At 56.4% G+C, this 24,469-nt stretch overlaps 2 protein-coding genes across 7 annotated transcripts; both read right to left on the bottom strand.

Moving 5' to 3' along the window:
• Positions 1–21: 21 nt before the first annotated feature.
• On the bottom strand, positions 22–16,070 carry ZBED6CL (ZBED6 C-terminal like). Of its 6 annotated transcripts, XR_006298629.1 has the most exons (4): positions 9,229–9,342; positions 3,563–7,197; positions 3,383–3,435; positions 22–132 (listed from the first exon to the last, which is right to left on the bottom strand). XR_006298629.1 is itself a non-coding variant. In XM_043589849.1 (3 exons), exons 2-3 carry the CDS (start codon positions 13,348–13,350, stop codon positions 3,933–3,935), a joined length of 2,610 nt encoding a protein of 869 aa, XP_043445784.1. In that variant the 5' UTR covers positions 16,065–16,070; the 3' UTR covers positions 2,539–3,932. The 6 variants fall into 6 exon arrangements, 3 of the variants coding, with proteins under 3 accessions (XP_043445784.1, XP_043445783.1, XP_043445782.1); XR_006298627.1 differs by having other exon boundaries at positions 3,383–7,197; XR_006298628.1 differs by lacking the exon at positions 22–132 and having other exon boundaries at positions 2,539–3,435.
• Positions 16,071–17,944: 1,874 nt separating this feature from the next.
• ATP6V0E2 (ATPase H+ transporting V0 subunit e2) lies at positions 17,945–24,426 on the bottom strand. The gene is made up of 4 exons (XM_043589876.1): positions 24,205–24,426; positions 22,781–22,828; positions 20,138–20,252; positions 17,945–19,694 (listed from the first exon to the last, which is right to left on the bottom strand). Exons 1-3 carry the CDS (start codon positions 24,306–24,308, stop codon positions 20,159–20,161), a joined length of 246 nt encoding a protein of 81 aa, XP_043445811.1. The 5' UTR covers positions 24,309–24,426; the 3' UTR covers positions 17,945–19,694; positions 20,138–20,158.
• Positions 24,427–24,469: the final 43 nt, after the last annotated feature.

Raw genomic sequence — 24,469 nt, 5'->3', positions numbered from 1 at the left:
TGGTCCTGTCACAGGGACGTGGGTGCCGGGAGGGGTCAGGTGACCGCACGCCCAGAAAAAGGCACCCTCGAGTCCGCCTGGGCCAGGGCCAGAGGCCTGTTTCCAGCACCGCTGCTCAAGGGCCGGAGGCTCCTGAGGAGAGACAAGCAAACAGTGAGCAGGCCTCTCCTGAGCGTCCTGAGTCCGCAGCCGTCGACGGCACCAAGTACCGCCCAGCCTCTGCCACTGAGGCAGAAAGCGAGCTGGCCCAGCAAGACCTGAGGCCACAGAGCCCCTCTGAGGGAGGCGGGCCAGGCGCAGGCCCCCACCTAAGCAGGGGGCCCTGACGAGGCTCGAGCAGTTACGGCCATAGCGGACGGAATTCAGATTCTTCCCCTTTTCCGTATCTGCACCGGGAGGCAAATTTTCCTTTTTTGGCAACCGCTCTTTATGATCTATCTTTATGAATTCTGAGGTGTTTCTTTTTAACTATTTTAGCTTTTGAATAGATTATAGGTCACCACCACCAACAATCTGTTTTGTTTCCTTCCATATGCAGACGCAAGACAGCACGATAGGCCTTGCTTCGTTTTCTCAAAAATGTTCTTGACTCAATGTTTTATTTTTATTTTATTTTTAATTTTTTTAACGTTTATTCATTTTTTGAGAAAGAATCCAAGTGGAGGAGGGGCAGAGAGTCGGGGACAGAAGATCCAAAGCGGGCTCTGGCCTGACAGGCTGACAGCAGTGAGCCCGATGTGGGGCTGGAACTCACGAACCGCGAGGTCATGACCTGAGCCCAAGTCGGATGCAACCGGCCGAGCCACCCAGGCACTCCCCCACCCTTTTAAAAATATTTTTAACTGACCCAATGTTTTTTTTAAAACATTAGCAATGCATTCAGAATGGTCTCCAGATTGCATAGGCCAACGTGTAACCTCTGGTTGCAGCTGTGGGGCCTGAAGGCTCAGCTCTCAGTCCGATGAGGAGCCTGAGGTCAAGGGAAGGAAGGGACGGTGACGGCCCTGGGAGCAGGTGCAGCACTGCCGGTCCTGATGCCATTGCTCTCCACCCTAGCCCGCCAAACTAGCTCTTTACTCCGGCATCAACGGAAGGGCATCAATCCCTATGTGCCAGACAGAATGGTCCTACCTGCAAACATGACGTCACTTCCTAAGAATGCAAGTGGGGGAAGGCCAGGCAAAGAAGCCATCCTGGACGGAAGGACCGGGGTAGCACATGGGTTCCGGGAAGGCAGGGGAAGGAGGGCCTTTCCAGTTACCAATGGCCGTGGGCCAGCATGAGCCTAGGCGCCAGTGCAAGACCACGTGCAGGAGGGAGGAGGCCTGGGCGGGGGGACATCGGCAATGCCGGCCACAGAGGGGTCAAGGTTTGAGCAGAGAGAAAACAAGAAGGGACCTCTGCTCCAAGTGGCAGCTTCCCAACCCTGCAGACTCTAGCCGGGCCTGGGCCAGGCAGGGTGATGCCTGCAAGGAACCATGGGACCATTCACTCCTGTTTATAAAACCTGGGTTCCAGGGTGTTGACCAGTCCCAAGTCTGTGTTTACACAATCAATGCAGTTTTTTAGTTCCCTCTCCAAGGAAACCGGGCCCAGAATTCCTCCCACACCCCCACCAGGGAGCTGGGGAGGCTGCTAACAGATCTGATCCGCCTCCCCCACGGCTTTACCTAGCTCCTTCCAGTCCGCAACACCCCTTCATTTCCACTTCATTTCTTTCCAAAAGCGATTCCAGGCATCCACTAAGAGGTCTGGTTCACTGTATTCAAAAGGGGTCTGCTGGGGCTTGTAAGTGAGACGCGTTCAACTTTGCACCCACTTAAAACTGTCACCCAGGGGCGCCTGGGTGGCGCAGTTGGTTAAGCATCCGACTTCAGCCAGGTCACGATCTTGCGGTCCATGAGTTTGAGCCCCGCGTCAGGCTCTGGGCTGATAGCTCAGAGCCTGGAGCCTGTTTCCGATTCTGTGTCTCCCTCTCTCTCTGCCCCTCCCCCATTCATGCTCTGTCTCTCTCTGTCCCAAAAATAAATAAAAAACGTTGAAAAAAAAAATTAAAAAAAAAAAAAACTGTCACCCATGGGGGTGAGGGGTGCGAGAGGGTCACCAGACACTAGAACCTGCCATAAAAGCACTGGAGAGACAGGGCTTCACGGAAGGCAGCGAGTACTGAAGCGTGTAGAACAGCTTCCAAGGGTCTAGCCACGTCACTGGATGCAGGGGCTCCCTTCCCCGACATGTGGGGCACATGGGACAGCCTGAGGGAGGGGACAAGAAGACATCCAGCTGGAGGTGACCATGTGCATCGGGCCTAGGAGGCAGTCGAAGCTCTAGGCTAAAGGGACTCAAGCGTCATCCGCAGAGGTGCCCAGGGAGAATGTGTGGCTCACGGGCCAGGCTTCTGGAGGACACAGACCTCTTTAAGTATCTGCAGGCCTCTGTCCGGGATTACGCACAGCTTCCCAACCACACGCTCTCTTGGGGGTGAATGTGGTCAGGAGCCCCTGGCGCACAGAGAAAGGGAGCAGTCACGGGCCGACGTCGACAGAACACCAACATTTATGAGGCTGAGTGGAGGGCACTGACGAGCAGCCAGAGGGAGACGTGCAAGGACCCAGCGACGGACACTGTTCCAACGCCCACCAGACTCAGAGATGAGGCCCCCGGGCAGGGGCAAGCCCACAGACTGACCACGACAGTTAGGGAGCCATGCCCTGGAGAACTGGCTCGATGACCGTCTAGACGGAGATGGCTGCTGTGGAGGGAAAGGACGGGAGGACCGGGTAGGGGCGGTGGTGGGAGGAAGGGAGGAACTGTACGTGCTCCCCACGTTACAGCTGGGAAGAACGCTTTTTGCAGGAGAGGAAACAGGAGCAAAGAGCACATTAACTGGAAATCGGGACTTCTGTGCCCCCAAGTCCTGCCTGGGAGGAGACATGTGGCCCTCCAGCTCACCGCCCCACGCCCCCGCCGGTGATAGTACTGCATGGTCACCAAGGTGAATCCCTGACTCTCCAGTGCACAGACCTCTGCTCTGCCCCCGGTCCCATGCTCCCTGAAATCCGCACGCCTCAAGCAGGCAGGTCTGGGCCCGACCGACCGAGCGCCCTCCCACCCGCTGTGCAAACCCAGCTGACACACAGGTGGCAGCTTGGAGCGGGTGGGCCCTGCTGAGGGAATTGGCTCATCCACGCCAACCCCCTGCAACGCTCACCCCTGAACATCCAGAATCCGAGTCCTCCTATCCTGGTCCAACATGTGTCTGCGGACAGGATTTGGTCACACGGATGGGACCATGACTAAGGCACAGAGGACACTCGTCTCTCCTGCAGGAGGCCACCTTCCCTCGTTCCGAATCACCACTGCTGAGTCTCAGTTTACCTACCTGGCAAGTGGGCTGGCAAACGGTGCCCAGGAGCCAGCCAAGGCAGGACACAGCTACAGCCAAGGGGGAAACGGTTAACACAGCGCACAAGTGGACAGTCCCGTGGCTGCTCCAGTGAGCCCGGAGACCCTTCCTCCGGCCCATCGCCTCCCATCCCCAGTGGAGTTCAGGGTTCTTTACCACAGCACGACTGCCATCCGAGACCGGGTGAGTCTCTGTCGTGGCGGTGATCCTGCGCATGGCAGGTGTTCAGCGGGGTCCCTGTGCCACCCACAGAGGTGTGTGGCACAACTTACAGTCACTTTTGGACAGAGTTCACCTTTTCTATGCACAAACCGCTAGAGACAAATTAAGCAATATATGAATGGGAAATGACATCACCCTGGGGAAGAAAAAAAGGGCAATGTGTCAAGAATCGAGAACCTGTCCCTATTCCCTCCAAACAGGTCGGGGGAGGACTCTGGCCACCTCTGTCTAATGCCCTAGAGTGCAGCATCCTGCCCTCCCCTCTGATGCCGGACACACTTCCCACAGGCAGACTTTCAGGGCGTCAGACGAGGTCGGCCTCGCTGTTCTGCTCCCCGTCGGCCAGGTCTCCACTGGGGAAGATGAAGGCAGGGGCAGGGTAGTCGGGGAAATTCTCCAGGTTGCTCTTCAAGAAGAGGAGATGTTCAATGGTCCCCACTGGGAGAGGGGCGCTATGCTCTGCAAGGGCAGGGCTGTCCAGGGAGGCACAGACGCTTCCAGAGAAGGCCCCCGTCGGAGGACAGGACAGGTAGACAGTGGCCAGTCTCGCCAGAGCTGGCCAGACCTCCTGCCTCTTCTCCCAGTAAACCAGCGGGTCCTCCTGGGCGCCAACTGTCTCATTCTCACGCAGGTACTTCTTGACGATGACACTGGCCAAGTGGCTCTCGGTGGAGAGCGACGCTCCGCTTCTCTTGGACGCCAGCAGCCCCACGCTTTCCAGCTGCTCCAGCAAGCTCTTCTCCCTCTGGTCCAGCAGCAGAGACCCCGAGCCGCCGCCCCCCTGCACAGGCACCTTCTGGCCCTTGCCCTCGGCCCCGAGGCTCCTGGTGACTCGGCTGCTCGGGGTAGGGCCCGCACGCCTCGCCTTGGGGCTGTGCAGGGAGGGTGAGGGAGGCAAGGAGTAGTCAGACACCATGATCTCCTTCACCTTGTACACGAGAACCTGCTTCCAGTGGTCAATGTCGGCCCCCGCGGGCAGGATGGACTCGATCTTCCCCTTGAAGCGGGGGTCCAGGAGGGTCGCCAGCACAAACTCCTTGCGGTGGAAGAGCTCGTTGAGCTGGCCGTCTGTGGAGAGCTGCAGGGCCAAGCCCTTGGCCAGCCGGACGGCTGCCCCCACCTCCCCACCGCCCTGCTCCTCGAAGTGCCGGTTAACCTGCTCCAGGAAGATATGCAGGTAGCGTAGCTGGGGCAGCACCTGGCTTAAAGAAGCCCGCGCGGCGCTCGCCTCCCGGACCGCCACCCAGAAGGGCTGCAGGAGCGTGACCAGACTGTCCGTCAGGCTCCAAAACGTAGTCGACAGGGCCGTCCCAGCCTTGCCCAGCTGGTGTCGCCTCTCGTACTCTTGCAAGGGCCGCTGCTGCCTCACCAGCCACTCCAGCAAGCAGTAGGCAGACACCCAGTGGTCCGAGAGCTCCCAGAAGGGCTGCTGGGCCGGGAGGCCACGCTGCTGCTGCAGCTGGCCAAGGAGCCGCCGGGCCTCCGCGGAGCCCTGGAAATGGCTGCAGATGGCCCGCACCGTACCCAGGATGAGCTGGACGCTCTGATGGTGACGCAGGAAGTTCCTCACCAGGGAGTCAAGACAGTGGGCAAAGCAGGGGAGGTGGGTGTAGCCCTCTGTCCTCACTGCCTGCTCCAGGCCGAGGCAGCCGCCCGACACCAGGAAGCCTGGCTGCAGGGAGCTGCGGCTGAGCCACAGGCCCACCTGCTCCCGCAGCTCCCCCTGCCTCTCCTCCGGAGAGCTCCCCTGGGGCAGGCCCCGAACCCACAGCACGGCCTGCTTTCTCAGGCTCCCCGACGCCACCCGCCGACTGCCCGGCTGTACGGCTCCCCAGTGGGCGGTGATGGCCACGTAGTCCACAACCGTGTCCTGGGCAGCGGTGGACACGGTGAGGTGGACACAGCTGCCCTTGGCCCACTGCATCTCCCGACACACCTGCTCCTCGATCGCCTCACGGAGCAGAGGCAAGGCTCTCCCGCAGAAGAAGGCAGGAGGCGGCACGTGGTAGCAAGGGTCGACCTGGGCCATAAACCTTCTGAAAGGCAGCGATGACACAAAGGACAGCGGCAAAGCCAGGCTGCAGAGCAACTCCGCGATGCTGCGGGTCCAGGCCTGTGCTCGGGGCTGGCCGGGGGCATGGGTGCCACCCCGGTCCACCCCGACTGCCGGCGGGGAGGCGGCAGGGTCATCTCTACAGGAAGGAGGCAAGAGAGGCGGAGCCAGTGACAGCTGCTCAGGCCTGCCCGCCGCCAGCTGCCTGCCACCGTCCACCAGAGGGGAGGCATCCGTGCAGCGTCCTGGTGACGGCAGCCCCTCAGGGGCAAGGCCAGCAGGACTTGCGGGCAGGCCCTTGTGCTTTCTCTCCTCGGCCCCGCCCTTCTTCTCCGCCGGGCTGGCGGCGGCTGGCCTTCTGTCTCTCTCTAGTCCGTGCTTACTCACCAAGTGACGGACCAGGCCTGAGGTTTGGAAATGCCCCTTAAATTTGCCCAGTCTGATGCTGGCATGACACAGAGTGCAGGTGACGTGGCAGACGTCCTTGCAGTCAATGGTAAAGAACCGTCCGATGTCTGACACGACCTTGTGACCCGCGGTGTCCGCAGGGCCGGGGGAATGCCCGGGAAAAGCCCAGCCCTTGGTCTCCGCTTTTAGAGTTCTGACCAGCTTCTTCAGGCAGGGTGGCTTGTCCCCGACAGCCGCAAGCAAGTGCCTCTTCTTCCATTTCTTGAGGCGTCGCAGCTCTCTGGCCAGATGGCCGATGAGGAGGTCAGCTCGTCTTGCCTTCTCACTCTCACCAGGCTGGCCCACCTCTGGCCTGTCCGCCCCGGCTGCCTGGTGTAGCGCTGGGGGAGAGGGGGACTGGCCAGAGCTGAGCGCTGGGGCCCTCGACTTCTTTCCCGTCGGCTCCCCCTCCTCCCTCTGCCCTCGTGCCTTCTGTTTGGACACCTTCTTCTCGGGCTGCCCAGGGGGCTCCTGCCCAAGCACAGACTTGAGGCTGTAGAGGCCAGAGTCGCCCTTTGGCTTCCTCCGCCCAGGGCTGGCCTGGCACTTTTCACGGGAGGCAGCTGGGTGCAGACCGGGCCTCCCCGGGGAGCAGGCTTCGCTCGTCTCACTGTGGACAAGTAGGCCCGGGGTGCCTTCCTCCTGCTCCTCCAGGAAAACTCCGTCAGGTGAAGGGACCGACGAGGAACTGGGGAGGGGGTGAGGTCTCTTCCTCCGTAGGGGCAGATCCGTCTCACTCCCCTTCGGGGAGGCAGACAGTCCGATCTTGCTGTGGCCACTGACAGCCCTCTCTCCTATGTCTACAAACTCAAGTTTGACCTCGGTCTCCGGCAGGCGCCCCCCCGCACCCCAGCCGAGTCCGTGAGAGGTATTGGTAGCTCTGGTTTTAAACTTGGAGCTAGGAGAAGCCAAGGAAGCAGCTGGGCTCCTGGGTCTGGTCACAGAGGAGGCAGCACACACAGATGGCCCCTGCCCCACTGATCCTGAAGGTGTATGTCTCTTGGGGGGCTTCCCGATTTTTTCCACTTCCAACATGCTTGGGAACTTGGGGAAATGAGATGGGCCCAGGCTGCAAAGCAAGATGAAAAGAACGGCTCTCAGCTCCCCTACTCAACCGTGGGGATTCTGCGGGGAAGGCCAGAGGGGAGAAAAACAAGCAGAGGACAGAGGCGTAGGGAGAGCCTAGGAAATCAGCCCCGGGACAAAACTCTCAAGACCGCAACCTCCTTGGTGAAGGCTGACATTCACTCCTCCAGACTGAATGGAACAGCCCTCAACCAGAATCCCCAGGGCCCTCTGTACGTTAGCAGTTTCTACATCCATCTTTGCCAAACTAACTGAGGTTCTCTTTTTCCTTTCGATGTTTATTGAGAACCCAGCAGGCACTTGGCGATTCTGCCTTGTTGTGGATAACGGAGAAGATCGGCAAGGTCCCTGCATGCACGTGGCCTCCAGCTTGGCTGGAGAGACAGAAGTAAGAGACTGACCCGCACAACAGGGAGGTGCAGGAACAGAGGGCCGCCACTTGCAGCTGTGAGTCCCCAAGGAGGGGACCGACCTGGCCAAGAAGTCAGGCAGGTCTCCCTGGCGGAGGTGCAGGCGCCAGGTGCCGTCAGCTCAGGCCAGGAGGCATGGAGCCCATGTCTCTGCATCCCAGGCACCCAGGCTGTGCCCGTTACCTGGCAGGGCATCAGAAACAGGTCATGATGCTGGGTACTGGGCGGTGAGGCCGCCAGAGGCCTTGCTTAGATCTTCTGAAATTCCTTCTCTAGAAATCAGCCAGCCTGCATCAGGAACACAGGACAGCAGCACAGAACAGTGTAGCCCCTGTCAGTGACGCGTGCCCCCCAGTGTCCTGTCACTCCCCTCTCTCTGTCCTAGAGAGACTCTATGCTCTGGATCTGGCCCCCACTGCTCATCAACACCCTTCTTGCCAAGGCCACCAGCGTCCCCCTCGGCACCGCCTCCAATGGACCTCTTTGCAACCCGTGGGGGCCGGCCCACGTCCTCTGTCTGGAACGCCACCTTTCCGTGGCCCTGGGATACCACACTTCCACCTGCACCTCCCCTGCAATCTCAGTTCTGGTCCCTCTTCCTCCGCCTGTTTCTTCCTGCTGTTTCCCAGGCTTCGCACCCAGATCTCGATTCTCAGTTCACATACCCTCCCCAACTGGGGTTGCGTTTACACACTGACACGGCGAGCCTCTCTCCGGCTCAGATGGCTCTCTCCAGCTCCCGCTCACCTGTCTTCCTATAGTCACCTCACTCGTAAACGGGACAGTGTCTACCCAGATGCTCAAGCCCAGGCACGACCTTTACCTCCCTTCTCCTCATTCGCTCTCCTAGAGATCGGGTCACAGTCAGATCCAGGCACACCAGAAAAGAGGCACAGAGAAGTCAGAAGAGAAGTACGTGGAAAGGGAAGGAAAGAAAGAAAAAGCCCAGCGCGAGAATGCATCTCTCTAGACAAAGGACAGACTCGCAGAAGGTGACCTAACAGCTCACCACACACATCAGAAAGCAAGTGAAGTTCAAGTCTCATCACGCCAAAATGAGATACGGATTAGACAGGAAGATTTAAAACCAGTACGTTCTGACACTGAGTGATGTTAAACATTAAAAAGAATCACCAGGCAGGCTCCACACTGGGAGTGGAGCTTGCTTAAGATTCTCTCTCTCTCCCTTTGCCCCCTTCCCCCCCACCAGTGCCCACCCTCTCCCCCACCCCTCTCGTGCACATGTATGTGGGGGGCGGGGGGGGGGAGGGGGAAACAGAGAAAAAGAAAAACAGAATCACCAGGGAGAGCAGGACTGCCTTTGTAGGTGACAAGCCCACTAAGGCGGCTCCGGGAAGATTCTGACCATATACGAGGGTGAGCGACGTGATGCTGAGCCCCTCCCAGCGGGGAAAACCTCAGAAGGATGAGAGGCATCACCCCAGGCCCACTGCCCAAGAACCCAGCTGCTGCCACACCGAATATGTGACCCCCCCCACGGAGAGGCACCGTGGACAGGCTGGACGAAGGTGCCGCGAACTGTAAGACACCATCCCGGGGCCCAGGAGAAGTGCTCTGGGACATCAGAACCGGACTGGGCTTACCTCAGCTCTTATTTCATGGCTGTAGAATTGGAAATCCAGAGTGGGGGCGTGATGGCAGAGCGGACGACCAGAGCCGGCAGCAGGCCTCCAGAAGCGGCCTATAGGCTTTACCACCACTGACAGCTCAGAGCGAGCAACTGAAACCTGGCCCGAGTCAGACCTGCGCTCACCAGTGATGGCCGAGAAAAGGAAAAAACCGGTGTGTTAGGACTGTGCCTGGCTCACACCAGTCCCGTTCTGTTCTCCAATGTGCCTTGTCCCGTCAGTACATCTTTTTTGGTCGATCCATTGGACCACTTAACAAGAATTCATCGGATACCTGCCGTAAGCCAGCCCCGTGCCCTGAAGACACAAATACAGGAGAGGAAGCACCCGGCTGGCACCCGAGGCTTAGGACAAGAAGACAACCTGGAAATGGGCTCATGGCACCAGACCACGGCAAGCGGTGTCCGCGCTGTGAAGGCCGGGCCTTGGCCTGACCTATAGATAAACGGATTCTGTGACACTGGACTTTGGACTCCATCCTGCGAGGGGTCACTTACCTTCAGCTACTGCTTCAGGATCCTTAACTCCTGATGGACTCCCTGAGTATAGCTGGGACCTTGCGCAGGTGCAGTCGCCGATGTAACACACTGCCTTCTCTTAAGCCACCAAAGCACACAAGGACGACGACGAGGCTGACACTGGGAGGACCAACTCGAATCGAAATGAATCTAAGATGCAAAATTTGAAAGGAAAACCATTCAAAAACTCCAGTACTTTGGTTATCGGTGAGAAGTTACTTGTGACATCTCTCCTGAGAGATGATAAACGCACATTAGAGGACAGCTACAACGCAGAGGCCCTTGGGCTACCCACTGAGCAGCATCACGAGCACCGCAGCGAGGCCATGTGAGGCAGGCACGGCACACGGGGGCCGAGGGCCGGGCAGGTAGTGGCAGAGGGACTGGGGCTGCGGGGACAGTTTGGACAGCTCTTTCGGAGGCACATGTGGAGGAGAACTGGGGGACAGAGGGGGACTCCCTAGTGATCCCATTGACTAATGCAGGTCACTTTTGGATATACTGATTCGCGGTTGTTCTGCAGCAAATCTTTAGAAATACATGTGACATTTGGGGCGCCTGGGTGGCTCAGTCGGTTAAGCGTCCGACTTCAGCCAGGTCACGATCTCGCGGTCCGTGAGTTCGAGCCCCGCGTTGGGCTCTGTGCTGACAGCTCAGAGCCTGGAGCCTGTTTTGGATTCTGTGTCTCCCTCTCTCTCTGCCCCTCCCCCGTTCATGCTCTGTCTCTCTCTGTCTCAAAAATAAATAAACGTTAGAAAAATTTAAAAAAAAAAAAAAAAAAAAAAAAAAGAAATACATGTGACAGATACGAGGTAAGGTCTGAGCTAAAGGTACAGATCCGTGTGAAAGCCTCCACAGAAACTAAGGAAAGGGCCGGAGGGAGAAGAGAGTGGCGGGCGGCTGTCCAGGCAACGCGGACACTGTAGAGAGGCCAGAAGGGGAGGGGACTTCCAAAATGACTGACAGGCAAAGACAGACACAGAAGAAACTAAAGCCAAGTTAGGAAAGCCAAGAGAAGACTCTCCAGGTAGGCCAGGCAGAGTCAAGGTCACTGCAGAGGACGAAGACGGAGACATGGCTGTGCAGTGAGAACTGGGGGACACAGGTGCCTGCCATGTCAGAGGTGGGGTGGGGAAAGAAGGGCCACGCTTTGGAGATAAAAGGCTTGACTTCATCTCCAAACAGAGAAAGGGCACAGTGGGAAGAGAGAAAAGAATATACATATACAGGAAAGAAGTGATGGCAGGAACTTTCTTTGGGAAAGGGATGCAGGACACAGGCGGTGAGCGGGTTTATCTTTGGAGACGAGAAAGAATCTATTTTCTCTGAGAGCAAAGAAAGACGGATGGCTGCGGTGCCAGGCAAGCCCCTGAGTGCAGGTGGGGGAAGGAACTGAGGCAGTTTATGGCAAGGAGCCTACAGATTCCCAAGGGGAAGCCATAGGTCTCCAGAGGCAGCAACCTGCTGGCTGAGACTGAGATGGCAGGTGTCTCTTGCATGTCTCCTACATCTGTGCAGCCTGCATGGATCAGGGGGCTCTCTTCTAACTGCACTCAGCAGCCCTTTCCCCATGTGCATGCCCAGAAGGCAAGGAACCACTTCCCTATTTCTCTGTGTCTGCCTCACTCCAGAGCCTCGTGCAGAGCTCAGCCTGCCCAGGGTATCCCATAACTATGCCACACCTTTCTCTTTGTTTTTACTGCCCAATCCCACCGACCAGCCCCCTCCTGTCTTAGCTCCTGCGCTGTCTATCCATCCCAGACCCCAGGACATTTCAAGGCACTTGCTGGGCCCTCAAGTCCTGGGTTCCTCATCCCCCACCCTCCACCCACTCACTTGCGGGGAGACAGAAAGGTGGGGAGAAAAAGAATGGGAGGAAGGAAAAGAGTAGAGCAAGTACTATACATTTTGGAGTTTGACCACGCGCGAAAATTTGGCTTCCAGCAAACCCTAAGCGAGACGTTTTAAAGAATAATCGCGTGTCGTTAGATTTCACATTATGCCAAAGTGACAAAAGATGAGATCTGTTTTAAATTACACACCAGGAGAACCCGTTGCTGTGTTCTGCGAGGCTGCCTTCCATAACGGACTGAAGAGCATGAGGTCTGGAGCCAGGATACGTGGGCTGAAATCCTGGCTGCTACCCACTCAACAGCTACCTATGATCCCGCACTAGGGTGCCTCTGTTTTTTCACCTATACAACAGGGATAACAGCCCCCACCTCACAGGCTTGTTCCGTGAGCTAAAACATGTAGAAGCCTGTTTAAGGGCAGTCCCTGGCACAGAGCGAGACTGGACACGACCCGCTGTCCAATACAGACAGCCTCACCGGGCGTGCTTTCGGCGCCGGGCACTGGGAGGGGGCTGCTAGCCAGGGAGGGAGACCCCGGGGCCTTCCGACGCGCCGGGAGGGGCTGGGCAAGGCGCCCCACCCTCCAGCCCCGGCGTCCGCGTCCGTGAAGCGGGACCGCAACGCCCCCTCCCCGGCTTACCTAGGGCCTGGGGTCCGGGAGGGGCCTGGCCGCCCGCTGAGACCAGGCCCGCGAAGCTGCGAAGCCGGGCGCCGCTCCCGCCGCAGCCGACAGCCCCGCAGCAGTCGGCAGCGACGAGCCCACCGCCCCACCGGCCACCGCGCCTCACCCCCAGCCGCGGCGGGAGCCCCCGGAAGCCACCAAAGGCCCAAAGGAGCCGGGGTAGGGGGCTCGACTTCCGGGACGCGCAGGGGCTACTTCCGGGAGCGACGCGCGCCCACACCTGCCTGCGGATGGTACGCTCCTCCAGCTGGCGGCCCGCGCCCCCCAGTGCGCAGGCGCGGGCGGCCGCGGCCGGAAGCCCTAGGATTGCGGGGTCAGGTCCGCCCTAAGTCGCGCGTTCTTTTCACCGTGGCTGGGAAACCCTAGCACTAGTTTAATACCGCTGCTTCAGCTGCGTGGCCTCGAGAAAGCAGTCACACGCGCGAAGAGACAGCGGTGGCCTAGTCTTCCTCCCTAGCTGATGTCCAAGGCCCTTTCCGACCCGGGCTCCCTGCGCCCGGGGAAGATGCCCGAGTGCGACCCGCGCGCAGACAGACGGAACCGCAGCCATTGTAATGGACATGTTGTCGGGGTCTCTTCCAGCCTTGAAGGCTCGCGCGGCATTTCGGGAAGCCCTCCCGGGGTGTCTCCCGGGACGGTTTCCCACCGCTTGGCGGTGCCGCGAAGGCTTCGCCCATGTCTCCTGGGACGCGCTACCACCTCCGCAAACAGCAGCCGTTCAGGGGCCACGGAGGCTGCGCCCCTTGGGTTGGGCAGAGAATGCAGTGTTCTTCCACGAAAGTGCCCAATTCTTGTCTCACAGGCTGCCTTGAGCTTCTTGGCAGCCCTAGGGTCAGATTGATGAAAGGGCCTAGGCTGGGGTCACTACCTAGCCTTGGGCAGTCGTTCCTATTCATCTTGCCAGGGGTGGTCTCGGTTTTTACCCTCATAGCGTCCCTCCCCTGGCCCCCAGCAAATCTACTCCAGGCTGGTCCAGCCCTCCTGTTTGGGCTAAAACTAGGACCTCTGCAACAAGAGTACACATCTTTACAATTTATCGAGTCACTTTTTAAAGTGTTATTTTTAAATTTAAGGGAGAGAGAGAGAGCATAAGTGCGCACAAGCCAGGGAGGGGCAGAGAGAAGAGAGAGAGGATTCCCAAGCAGGCTCCGCACTGTCACAGAGGAGCCTGATGCGAGGCTGGAGCTCATCAATGATGAGCTCATGACCTGGGTCAAAATCTGTAGTCAGATGCTTAACCCACTGAGCCACCTAGGTGCCCCATCAAGTCATTTTTAATGTTACTTGATTCAGTCCATGTGCCAGCACCATTGTTTTCATTTCTGTAGCTTTGCACATCGTAACTCTGTCATACTTTCAAATATCTGGGAGTATCCTCAATACTCTGCTTTTCCAGTAATTTCCTGGTTATTTCTCCGTTTATTTTTTCCTGAGAACTTTAGAATAAGCATATCTACTCTAGTATCCCCTCCCCCCCCCCATCTTTAGTGTTTTCATTGAGAGGACACTGCATTTGTAAGTTATGTCATGGACATTTGACAGGAAGCAGAAATGCAGATGCATAGAGGCGCCTGGGTGGCTCAGTCGGTTAAGCGTTTGGCTTCAGTTTGGGTCATGATCTCAGGGTTTGTGAGTTGGAGCCCGCATCATACTTTCTGCTGTCAGCTTGGAGCCCACTTCTTATCTTGTCTCCTTCTCTCTCTATTCCTATTCCACTTGCACACAGATGCACGCACTCTCTCTCTCTCTCTAAAAATAAATAAACTTTTAAACAATAAAATAAGGGGGCACCTGGGTGACTCAGTCGGGTAAGTGTCAGACTTTGGCTCAGTTCATGATCTCACGGTTTTTGAGTTCGAGCCCCACATCGGGTCTGTGCTGACAATTCAGAGCCTGGAGTCTGCTTTGGATTCTGTATCTCCCTCTCTTTCTCTGCCCCTTAACCCCCTTACCCGCTTGCACACGCGCACACTCTCTCTTTCTCAAAAATAAACTTTAAAAAAATAAAAAAGAAATACAGATACATAAACAGGCCCCAGGTATCTTTCTTGGTCCTCGATTCCCAGGTCATACTTCATATATCAAAATGCTCACAGTGGATCAGCATAGTGTCTGTGATGGGAACAAAAAAAAAAGGAAAAGGAAGCTGAGGTCCTGGCAGAATAGAGTGGCAAGGAACTAACATATATAAAAATAGTGTGATCAATAGCTTCCACTTACTGGTGAGCCAGGCACTTTAATCCATTCTCTTGGCTCATATTCCCAATCTCTCTGAGGCAGGCACTATTATTATTATACCAACTGAGCAGTAAAACGAAGATCATAAAGATTAAGTAACTTTCACTCAACTAACATCAATTAGTTGATGATGTTAGTGCTGGCTTGGTCCTAGCATTCTGTGGGTTTTTTTTTTTTTTTTTGTTATGAGCGATTCTTCTGCAGGTTAACACAGAAAGTGGTCTGAGTTAGCCTAGACTTTGGTCATTTGCCCTCACTTTCCTGGTTTTAAAAGCAAAGCTGTGGTGTCTGTCAACTGACTTTGTTCCTGGAAGCCCCAAGGTTTATACACAAAGGTCACTTCCAGCACACAGACCTGGAGGTTATAACCACCCCTACTCGATTTCACCTCTGCTCACATTCCCATTGCTATCAACTATCCGATTTCTGTTCAAAGCAACTAAAATTCATCAAAAGGCTTACTCTAGGGTCTAGAATAAGAGGTAACCCCTGTGGCCTGCATGAGAGTACAGGTCTGTCTGTATCTTCTCTTCCTTGTTCAGAATCTGGGCTGATGGGTGTCTCTTGTACACACTGGAATATGCCAGATCTCTCGGGGATGTGGAGGCGGTAAGAAGACACACAAGATTTTTGGAAGCCTGGCATCAGAGCAGCATCAAGCTAGCAAGTTTCCTTAGCTCTTTGCCCTTTGGTTTTGATAGTGCCTGGCTCCTAGCAACTGCTCAATGAACATTAGCCGTGGTTGTGGTTACGTATCCTTGAAGGACATTCCACTCAGGCTATGTTATCCTCTGGAGGGTTGTCCCTGCTCCCCACTAACAGCGGTGCTCTAAGGCCACAACCTCTAACGTGTGCAAGGCATCCCCAGGGGTGGCGTAAACCGGTCTCAGGAGGTTTAGCGCCTTCGTGAGAGCACTGCCCTCTGCTGGCCACCCTGTGTGTGTGCAGCTTAGCTTACCTCGGCTGCCTTTGGTGTTTCTTCTCTTGGGGTTCGTCCAGTCCCAGGGTGGTCTCCAAGGCTGTTTCCCTCCCTACTCTGCCACTAGGTATGGTGCAGGGGTTTTCCTACTCTCTGCCACTTCCCATCTTTAGGAATCTTCTGTTTCATGTAAGTTCTCCGAGTGTCTGTCCGAGGAGACATTCACTGATGAGCCCCCACGTGGCAGATGGCAGATGTTTGAAACGAACTACAAAACAACTCTCGGCACGTTTCAGTTCAAACCCTGCACAAAGAGACTCAACCAACCGCGTGTGGCTTCAGACAGCCTAAGGCTGGATACCCGGGGCAACGTAGCCCTGTTGGGTTCTTCTCTCAAAAAGCTCTGTCAGAAGAATTTACGGTCATTTCCAGCCCAAACCTGACCACAGACCTCTGACCCTCTGCCCTCTGTCCTTTCTTACAGCATTTACTAAAAACGCTTGCAGTCGTGAATACTTCCTCTGTCCCTTTGAGAGATATATACATATCTCCTGCAATCCAGTGATGTCTCCCTCCAGGACCTGAACCCCAGTCTTCCGAAATGAAATCAGGAAGGATCGGGTCCCAGTCTCTGTGGGAGACACAGGTGGCCTAGTGGCACTTACACTAACCAACCCTTTGTGATTTCTCACTTTCCTGACTTACTTGAGCCCTCACTCTCCCTTTAAACTGCCGGTCACCTCAGCACAGATAAGAGGGAGCTCAGATTTCCCTTACTATCAGTAGTTACAGAATAAAACCTGCTTCTCACTGCTTTAACTCATGTCCAGCCATGCTTATCTTTGACAAGACCTGTTCATCTTGCAGTTTCTGCCATGGGTGCAGGGGTGAAAGCTTTGATAGGAATGCAACCCTCACCCAGTGGGTGGGCATCAGATCCTGGGAGTCATGCACCCATGCTCTCAGCTGCTCTCCCTTCTCCCTGGATGGCTGTGCAGGCATAAAGGAAGGGAGCGGAGGGAAGGACCGTGCTGGGGAAGGGGCTGCCAGCCCCAAGCTGCTCTGTTCGGAGGTGGCCTGGAGAGCCCAGGATGCTCCCCAGGACTGCACCCGAACAGAGGGACAGACACACATCCTGAGAGAGTCCGGAGGAGCGGCCGCAGGCTGATGCCAGGGAAACTGAGAAGCCAGGGAAGGGAAACTGCGAGGGAAAGCAACCGGATGTTGCCTCCCACCTCCCCAACCCTGGGCCTGGGCCAGTGATCTTCAGCATTCCAGACCTGAGACCCTAAGGGGGGAGTGGCTGGGGGAGCAGGGAGCCCAGAGGGCGGGGCTGGCTTAAGTTTCAGCTGCAGAGATGGAGATGCCACACAGCCTTATGGGGTACGTCCCCAGGCCCGGGGCCTGACCCGCAGGGACCCAGGAGAAGTGACCCAGGAAGGTCCCCTTGTTGTATCACCCCCTTTCTCTCTCTTGGGCTTTCTGAAGTCGCTGCTGTCCCCGGTCTCCCCTCCCCCTTGACCTCTGGGGGGGGGGGCGCCCTCTGAGGCCCTGGACCTTCCTTCCTCTTGAACCACTTCCAGGAATCCTCTGGTGGTTCTACTCATCCAGCTCTCCTCCCGTCCCCTTGAGAACCTCTTGTACGCCTGACGGGGGCCCTTCTTTATCTGCCCGTCCCATGATCGCTGGCATTCCCGGGGGTCTCACACTGCACCCCACTCCACGGGCTCAGGGACCACCGTTATTTTCTGCTGAAGACTCTCAGCTCTTCAGGCCACATCTTCCTCCTGACTTTCAAACCCATTCACCTGACCACTCACTGGACATCTCCACACGGATGCCCTGGACACGTCCGACTCACCAGGAAACAAAGGAGACCACAGGCCACCGTTTCCCCTCTGAAACCTGTTCCTCTGTGGCCCCTCACGGAGCCCATCAGCCAGCAGCCCTGGGACGTCCGTAGCTACTGCTCACTGCAGGGCCCCTGCCCAGAGCCCAGAACCTTCTGCATCCATCCCCGCCTGCCCCTCTCCCACAGCCAACAGGCTGGTCACCTACAGCCCTGACCAGACCTTCCAGCCGCCCCCTCGCCTCTGTCCTCACCACCACGCTCCACTGGGACCCTATAGACAGGCTCCTGTCCGTGACACACCCTATAAAAATCATCCTAGAAATCAAATTGGGTCACGTCACTCCCCTGCCTTAAAACCCTTTCATGGCTTTGCTTTGCCCTTTGGGTCAATCCAAGCTCCTCAGCCAGTGACAAGCCCTCAGTGGTCTGGTCCCTCATTCCTCCCAGTGCCTCCCCACCCCCAAACCTCTTCCGTCTCTGCGCAAGAACCACCCTCCCTGGCCCTGGAGGACCAGTGCCCTCTGCTCAGTCTGCTCCGTCCCCTGCAGGAGGGGCAGGGCGGGCAGACTGGGTGCGCTCAGGTATTCAGGAACGAGGCAGGACACGCTCTGGAGACTTGGGGGGCCTGCTTTATTGCTCACCCTCAGGCGCCGTGCTCTCTGTATCTGGGGCACAGAAGAGGCCGGTCAGACTTCCACTGGAACAATCATCTTCCCTTCTCCTGCCGGAACTGCTTCTGGGCAGAACCTGGGACGGCTGTATTCTCCTTCTGGTCTCAGGAGAATGTAGTTTTCAGTGTCCACGATCCAGAACTGCGGCTCCAAGCAGCTGCCGGTCTCTCCCGTGCCCCAAATCCACCCACTGAGCACATGAGAACTGGGTGGACAGGGGGGCAGCAGTCAGCAAGCGTGGCCTCAGCCAGGACTTAGCTGCCGCTCATTAGTCATGGATCAGGTTTTCAGTACAATCCACACTCCACAGCCCCCTCTCCAGGAGGGCCACAGAGGGTCAGGACAGGAAGGGAGTTTGAAAGGGGGTGCGGTGAGCTGGCATGTCAAAGGGAAGCCCCAGTTGGGAGCTCTGAGCAACAGGCCAAGCCCAGAACCAAGAAATCTAGGTGAGACATAGCACATTCTACCACTGTTCCAAAGACAATGCCCGCTAAATAGAATATTAAATAAATACGCTCAACAAATATTGGAGATTGGTGTCTTCCCCCAGGGAGGCAGTGTGGGAGATCGGGGGACCCCAGTTAGTTCTGGGACATGGGCAAATGCCTGAGGTCTCAGCCTCAATTCTCTTGGGAGGAGGGAGAGTATGGGCAGGGGTCCTGGGTTCCCTCTCATCTGATTCCTGCACATTCTGCTTTCCACGCCTTGTCAGGCCAGGTGCTCCCAGAGCAGGAGTGGACAGGGGCCAGGATGGACCCAGTGGCCCAGTGCCGCCCAAACCTCACCTGCATCTATCTCTCCCTAACTCCGGGTTCATCCTCCCTAACTCCGGGTGACCTAGCTGCTACTATGAGGGGGGCTCTGAAACTCACCCCACTGTAGTCAAAGGATGGAATCCAGTCCTGGGCCTGTGCCCAGACTGAGCCCTCCAGGCTGCAGGGAGCTTATCCACAGAGGAGGAGCCAAGATAGGGAAGGAAGATGGAACAGGATATTCTAAGGAGATACAGCTTTCTGAGCAAGTCCATTTAAGCGACTTTATAACTACAAAGAATGCTAAGTAAACATACAGCTTTCAATCCTGACCCAAATTACTATGTTGTTTTTTGTGTGTGAATGTTTTTCCATTACTTCAACTTTCTTAGGGAATTCCACATCTATAAGTGTCTGAAAATTACAGAATCCCAGGGAAGACCTCTGGGACGCCTTCCATCCATCTCACAGGGTGAGGAGGTGAGGAGGCCCACAGAGGCAGAGATGCTTCCTGGGGTCACAGGGCAGGACTGTGGCAGAGCTGATGAGGACCAGCTGACTCCCCACCCAGGGCTTCCTCTCTGGTCCCGCCTCCCAGGCTGGACCCCCCTTCTCCATAGAACACATGCCCTTTCTGGGGCTGCCACATTTGTAAGAGAAAGGTCCCCCCACCTCCCACCCCACCCCCCGTCAGCTCCTGGCCGGGATCTACTTGGGAGGGGCAGGGGGAGTTTGAGGGCTGGATAGCTTCTGCTCCAGCCTGACTCTGAACTTGGGGCTTCCCAAGGCCCAGATTGGATGGAGAAGGCAGGAGGTCCCCAAACCAGACAGATCCTGGGGTGGGAAGCATGGAGGGACTCAGATACAGATGTGAAGGTGGGGACAAAGGGGTCATCAGGGACAGTACAGCCAAAGTCATCCAGAGAACTGGGGCACCTGAAAAGCACATCACACGAAGGGGTCACTTCCTTGCCGCGGAGACGCCTTCTCCACCACCGCCTCCCCCCCTCCTCCCTGGAGAACTTCCTTGTCCTTGTCGGTGCCCCAGCCACTCGGCTGACTTCAAAAGCCCCTGTGCCCTGAGCCTCCCTCCCTCACAACAGATTCTGGCCACGCCCTCTGTGGCCTGCAAACCCACAACCGTGGCCGGGCCTGCCATGCTTCCCGAGGACCCGGATCTTGCATCCAGCCCTGGTGCCTCACACCCTCCTGCAGCACCGCCAGGAAGAATACACGTGCTTTGCCTCTTCTCTTTTTGTTTCCTTTTTGCCAAATAAATGAATCCCTGAGTGTAAATGTGAACTCCTATGACTGCCCTGTGTGTTCTCCTCCTACGCGCCAGGCCCCTGTCCCACCCGCGGGGTCTGGGCCCCCAGTACCTGGGGCCAAAGTGGCGGCGGTCACTCCCACAGGAAGCGCACGTACCAGATGGTCTCATTCTTCAGCTGCGGCCCAAAGAGGGGGTTCAGCTGAGCCAGGATGGTGATGAGCCAGCTGCCGGGGACAGCACAGGGAGGGTGAGCCAGGACACGGAAGGAAATCCACGCTCCACACCTCGCACCATGCGTCCGGTCACGTGGCCAAGCCGGCAGACACACAGGGGTCTGCATTTCCAGGTGAAGGGTCCCGTGAGCCCTCCCCAAGTCTGGCCAGCACAGGAGGTTGGCCCGGGGTTCGTGGGTTCCGGCTTAGGTCTGGTTTGATCTGACGTTTCATAGATTTCTAAGACCCGGGCTGGGGCTGGACTCTGGGACAGGGAAGGGGTAAGACGGCCTCCAGAGGCGTGCTGAAGGGGCCTCCCAGCTGAGCCCAGGACACCTCTGGTCTGGGCCTCCCCCAGCTGGTACCTGGGAGCAGGACAGGGCTGGTCTGCCAGCAGGCACGTCAGAATCACCTACTTCTAGGAGCAAGACGAAGAACTGTCTCCTAGGAAGGGCTGATGACCAGAGAGCCCCACGCTGAGGCCTGCTGGGGACAGGACGGGAGCTGTCCTTCAGGCCAGGGAGATCTCCAGGGAACATGGGCAGGCTGCACATCTTGGTGGGGTGGGGCGGGAGGGCCAGACCCTGTTGTCAGGACTTGTGTGCCCACAGTAGTGGGTCCCCAGAGACTCTAAAGGTGCATGACCTCACATGCCAGAAATAGGTCCCCTGGTGCTCCATCTGGTTTTGCAGGAAGGCTCCAGCTGTTTGACCTCAGACCACCACCCCCCCCAAAGCAGTCACGTGGCTGACGCCTGGAAGCTGTCAGAAATCGTAGTCTGCTTATCATCGGCATTAACCCAGAGTTGATGTTTTGTGGAACATAATTTCCAGGCGTGGCATTTTCATAAGCTGCCCCACCTCTCCACCTGTGCACACCCGGTCTGCGGCCAGTCTCCCTTTCCCGTACGTCCATCTGGTGTCTGTAGTTACCACATCCCACGCACACGCCGTCTCTGCTGTTCCCAGCCACCACCCTCTATGTCCTGGTCTCTGTGCCATCGAGCCCCAGCCCCTCTGAGGCCCTCCCTGCGACAGATGAGGACATTCTGCCGAGCCCCGAAAGGCCAAGAAACAGCACAGAGGGCCTTAGAGACATTCTGTCTCGGGAGAATCCTGAAAAAGCGTACATCCTCATGTATTTAAGCTAACATTCAAGCTAACGTAGTACGGGTCATTATTTTTTAGCAAGTTTCATTTTTTTGTTAATAGGGGGTAGAAAGTATTTAACATCGTATGAAGTGAAATGAGAGAACAGACTCAGAGGAATAAATAGTCTGTGATCTAATTAGATAGAACAGGCTTTAACTACAAAACACACCCCAAATATGAAATACATCATGTAAAAAATTTTACATGTGGGCCTTAATCTATGCATTTTGAAAAATTTGACAGTCTTGCGAAATACTCCAGTTACTTTTATTTTTTATTCCAGTTGTCTTTAAAACAATGTTACCTCTTATTATTGTTTCTTATTTTTTTGAACTTTTTATTTATTTATTTTTGAGAACAAGAGAGTGCCAGCTGGGGAGGGGCAGAGAGAGAGAGAGAGGGGGAGAAGGAATTCCAAGCAGGATCCATACTCAGCACGGAGCCCGACATGGGGCTCAATCTCATGACCATGAGATTATGACCTGAGCCAATATCAAGAGGCGGATGTTTAACCGACTGAACCAGGCCCCTCTGTTACCTTGTAAAGAATCAGTATCTCATCACTGCTATCCGTCCTATTTTGATTGTTCTGAATTCAGAATACCCCAACTACGCCAAGCATAACCCACAGAGATAGCGTATGAGACCCAGGAGGAGGGGAGGCCACACGGGCTTCCCATGGCTTGACTGATCACGGGAGAGGCTTCCCTCAAAACCAGAACTTGGTCTTATCCCCTGGTTTGGCAGGCAGGATGATTTAAACTTGGAGCAAGGTGACATACAAGGGGTGTGGGTGGAAGGAGGAGTGTCTTCTTTTGTAAAGGGGGCGGGGCCATCGTGAGTGGCAGTTTTAGGAAGAGAACATCTGGGCATTCAGCACCCAGACGTTGACTCCCTCACCCTGTCCAGGTTCTTGAATCCCTTGGAATTATTCTACATCCTCAGGGGCCCCTTCCCAAGTTTCAAGACTCCTGCTCATCTGATGGTTTGAAACCGGCCGCATCACAACCACCCAGGAGCATGTATTAGAAATATGAACTCCTAAGCGCAGATGTTGAAAACTGAGTCAGTGGGTCAAGGGTGGAGCCCTGAATGCTGTGTCTTTCCATCTCTCCCAGTGATTCTGGTGCCCGGTCGGGCATAAAGAGCACTCAGTTCACAGATGAGAAAACATGGGCGCTACAAAGCTTGTTTGGCTGCCGCATTTGGAACCGGACCCCAGAGTCCAGGACTTCGAGCCCCCTGCTCTCTGTGCCATCCCAAACTGCCTGCTCCCCTACGTTTTACAGACTCAGCCTTTCAAAAGTGGAATCTGTCACTACCAGGACAGAGGAGAGGGCAGGGCTAGGGAGAGGAGGGAAGACGTCGAACTGGGGGAGTGGTACTTACAAGAGGTAACAGCAGACAGCCGTGGCCACCAGCATGGTGATAATGACTCTGCAATGGAAGCAGTGGTCAGGTCAGGATGGGTGGACCCAGCACCCTCCCAAGGCCAGGCCAGGGCCAGAGAAAGAGCTCCTGGTGTCAGCCCCTTTCCTGTTGGCCTTCCTGATGCCACCTGAACACAGGAGGCTGACTTCTATTCAGGGTGACAATTGTAAGAGGGAAGATAAAAACTCAAGCGTCACCCCAGGGGGAAGCCCAGCATGACTGCATCCAGGTTGCATTATGGACCTTCTCTTTACCTCCCTTCTCCACCACCTACTCTCTACCATCTTACAAAAGATACCACCCCACCCCCCGCCTCCCCGCCAGAGCTGCATTTGCAGCAACACACCATGGAATGTTCTCTGCAATGCAAACTTCATTGGGCAAGGGGATGGAAAACAGAAGCTGGCAAGAAGCAAGGAGACCGTGAGCCATTTCTAAGGCAGAGTGAGTGGTTATCAAGGGAACAGGTAGCTCTGTGTCCATACAAGGAGAACTCTGGACTCAGAAGCTTAAAATGCAGCAGGAGAGACTTCAGTTAGAACTCACCAAAGTTTGCAGCAGAGGTGAGATACTAAAATGGTTCACAAAGTGATGCTGTGGGACTTCAGGATCAGGGACAGTGCCCATATGTCCAAGTAGCCTCCACCCAAATCCAAATCAGGCCCCAGGACCCCTGGTCTAAAGCACCTGAAGTCAGTGCCAGAGGAATTACACTGGATCCATTCCTTCAACGTTACTAAGCATCGTGGGCCAGCCCTGTGCTGGGCACTGGGGTCCACGGTGGTGAAGGAGACAATCCTCCACCTAGAGGAACTTATAATCGAGTTCAGGGGAGAGCCCTTCGTAGCTGAGGATAATACTATGCAGAAACTGATAAACTGACCACAAGGGACAGAAATCTGCTAGGGGCCGCTCAGAAAACAAAACCTGCTAAAAATTATTCAATACATAATCCGTGCCATGCGCTGTTTTACATGCGTTATTTCGGGTATTCCTCACAGTATAGCCTTAAAAGGCACGTACCACCATCATCCACATTTTACGTATGAAGAAAGTGAGGCCTGAAGGGCTAACGTTCGCTCAAGGTCACCGCTGGTGAGCGGTGGACAAACCGCATCAGCGGTTGGCCATGGCCTCTAGCTTCACTGGCTGGAGGGGGGAACGCTTAACTGCCTCCCGCGTCAGTCGGCCCTCCACCTTTCTAAAGCACCACTGGCTCTGCTCTTTGGCCCCGACCGCCTGCCAGTTCCGAGCCGAAGGCGGCCAGTGAGGACAACGGAGGAAGGCGGCGCCGAACGAGCCCTGACCCAAAGCTCGCTGCACCTCCTGCCGCTGCCCGGGGAGGGGTCCGCAGGGAGGCCGGGCCCGCACGCCATCCTTACCCGCGGTTGGGTCCTTTCGGCACGAACCAGGGCCCGGCGATGCCGATGAGGCCCCAGAACGTGGTGAAGATGATGACCGGGAGGGCGAAGGAGTGTGCCGTCATGGCCGGACGCGGGACGCCCAGGCTGGGGTGCCAGGCCGAGCTGCGGACGCTCAGGTGTGCTGGGTCCCCGCCGGCCGCTGGCGCCGAGCATGCGCAGCAGGAACGGGCCGCCAGGGGGAGCTCGCGCAGTCGCCCCCGCGCAGGCGCGAGCGCGTCGCTCG

Source organism: Prionailurus bengalensis, chromosome A2 (assembly GCF_016509475.1).
Source record: "Prionailurus bengalensis isolate Pbe53 chromosome A2, Fcat_Pben_1.1_paternal_pri, whole genome shotgun sequence".
In the NCBI taxonomy this organism is placed as follows: domain Eukaryota; kingdom Metazoa; phylum Chordata; class Mammalia; order Carnivora; family Felidae; genus Prionailurus; species Prionailurus bengalensis.
Note: the sequence above shows the minus strand (reverse complement) of the source record. Positions and strands in the feature narration are given on the sequence as shown.

Excerpts from the sequence above, each read along its gene's own strand:
- ATP6V0E2 (XM_043589876.1), bottom strand. The coding sequence starts at position 24,308 with ATGACGGCACACTCCTTCGCCCTCCCGGTCATCATCTTCACCACGTTC. Across the intron at positions 22,829-24,204 it reads CCGAAAGGACCCAACCGCGG|AGTCATTATCACCATGCTGG; the intron begins GTAAGGATGGCG and ends CTTCCATTGCAG. Across the intron at positions 20,253-22,780 it reads GCTGTCTGCTGTTACCTCTT|CTGGCTCATCACCATCCTGG; the intron begins GTAAGTACCACT and ends TGTCCCCGGCAG.
- ZBED6CL (XM_043589848.1), bottom strand. The coding sequence starts at position 7,163 with ATGTTGGAAGTGGAAAAAATCGGGAAGCCCCCCAAGAGACATACACCT.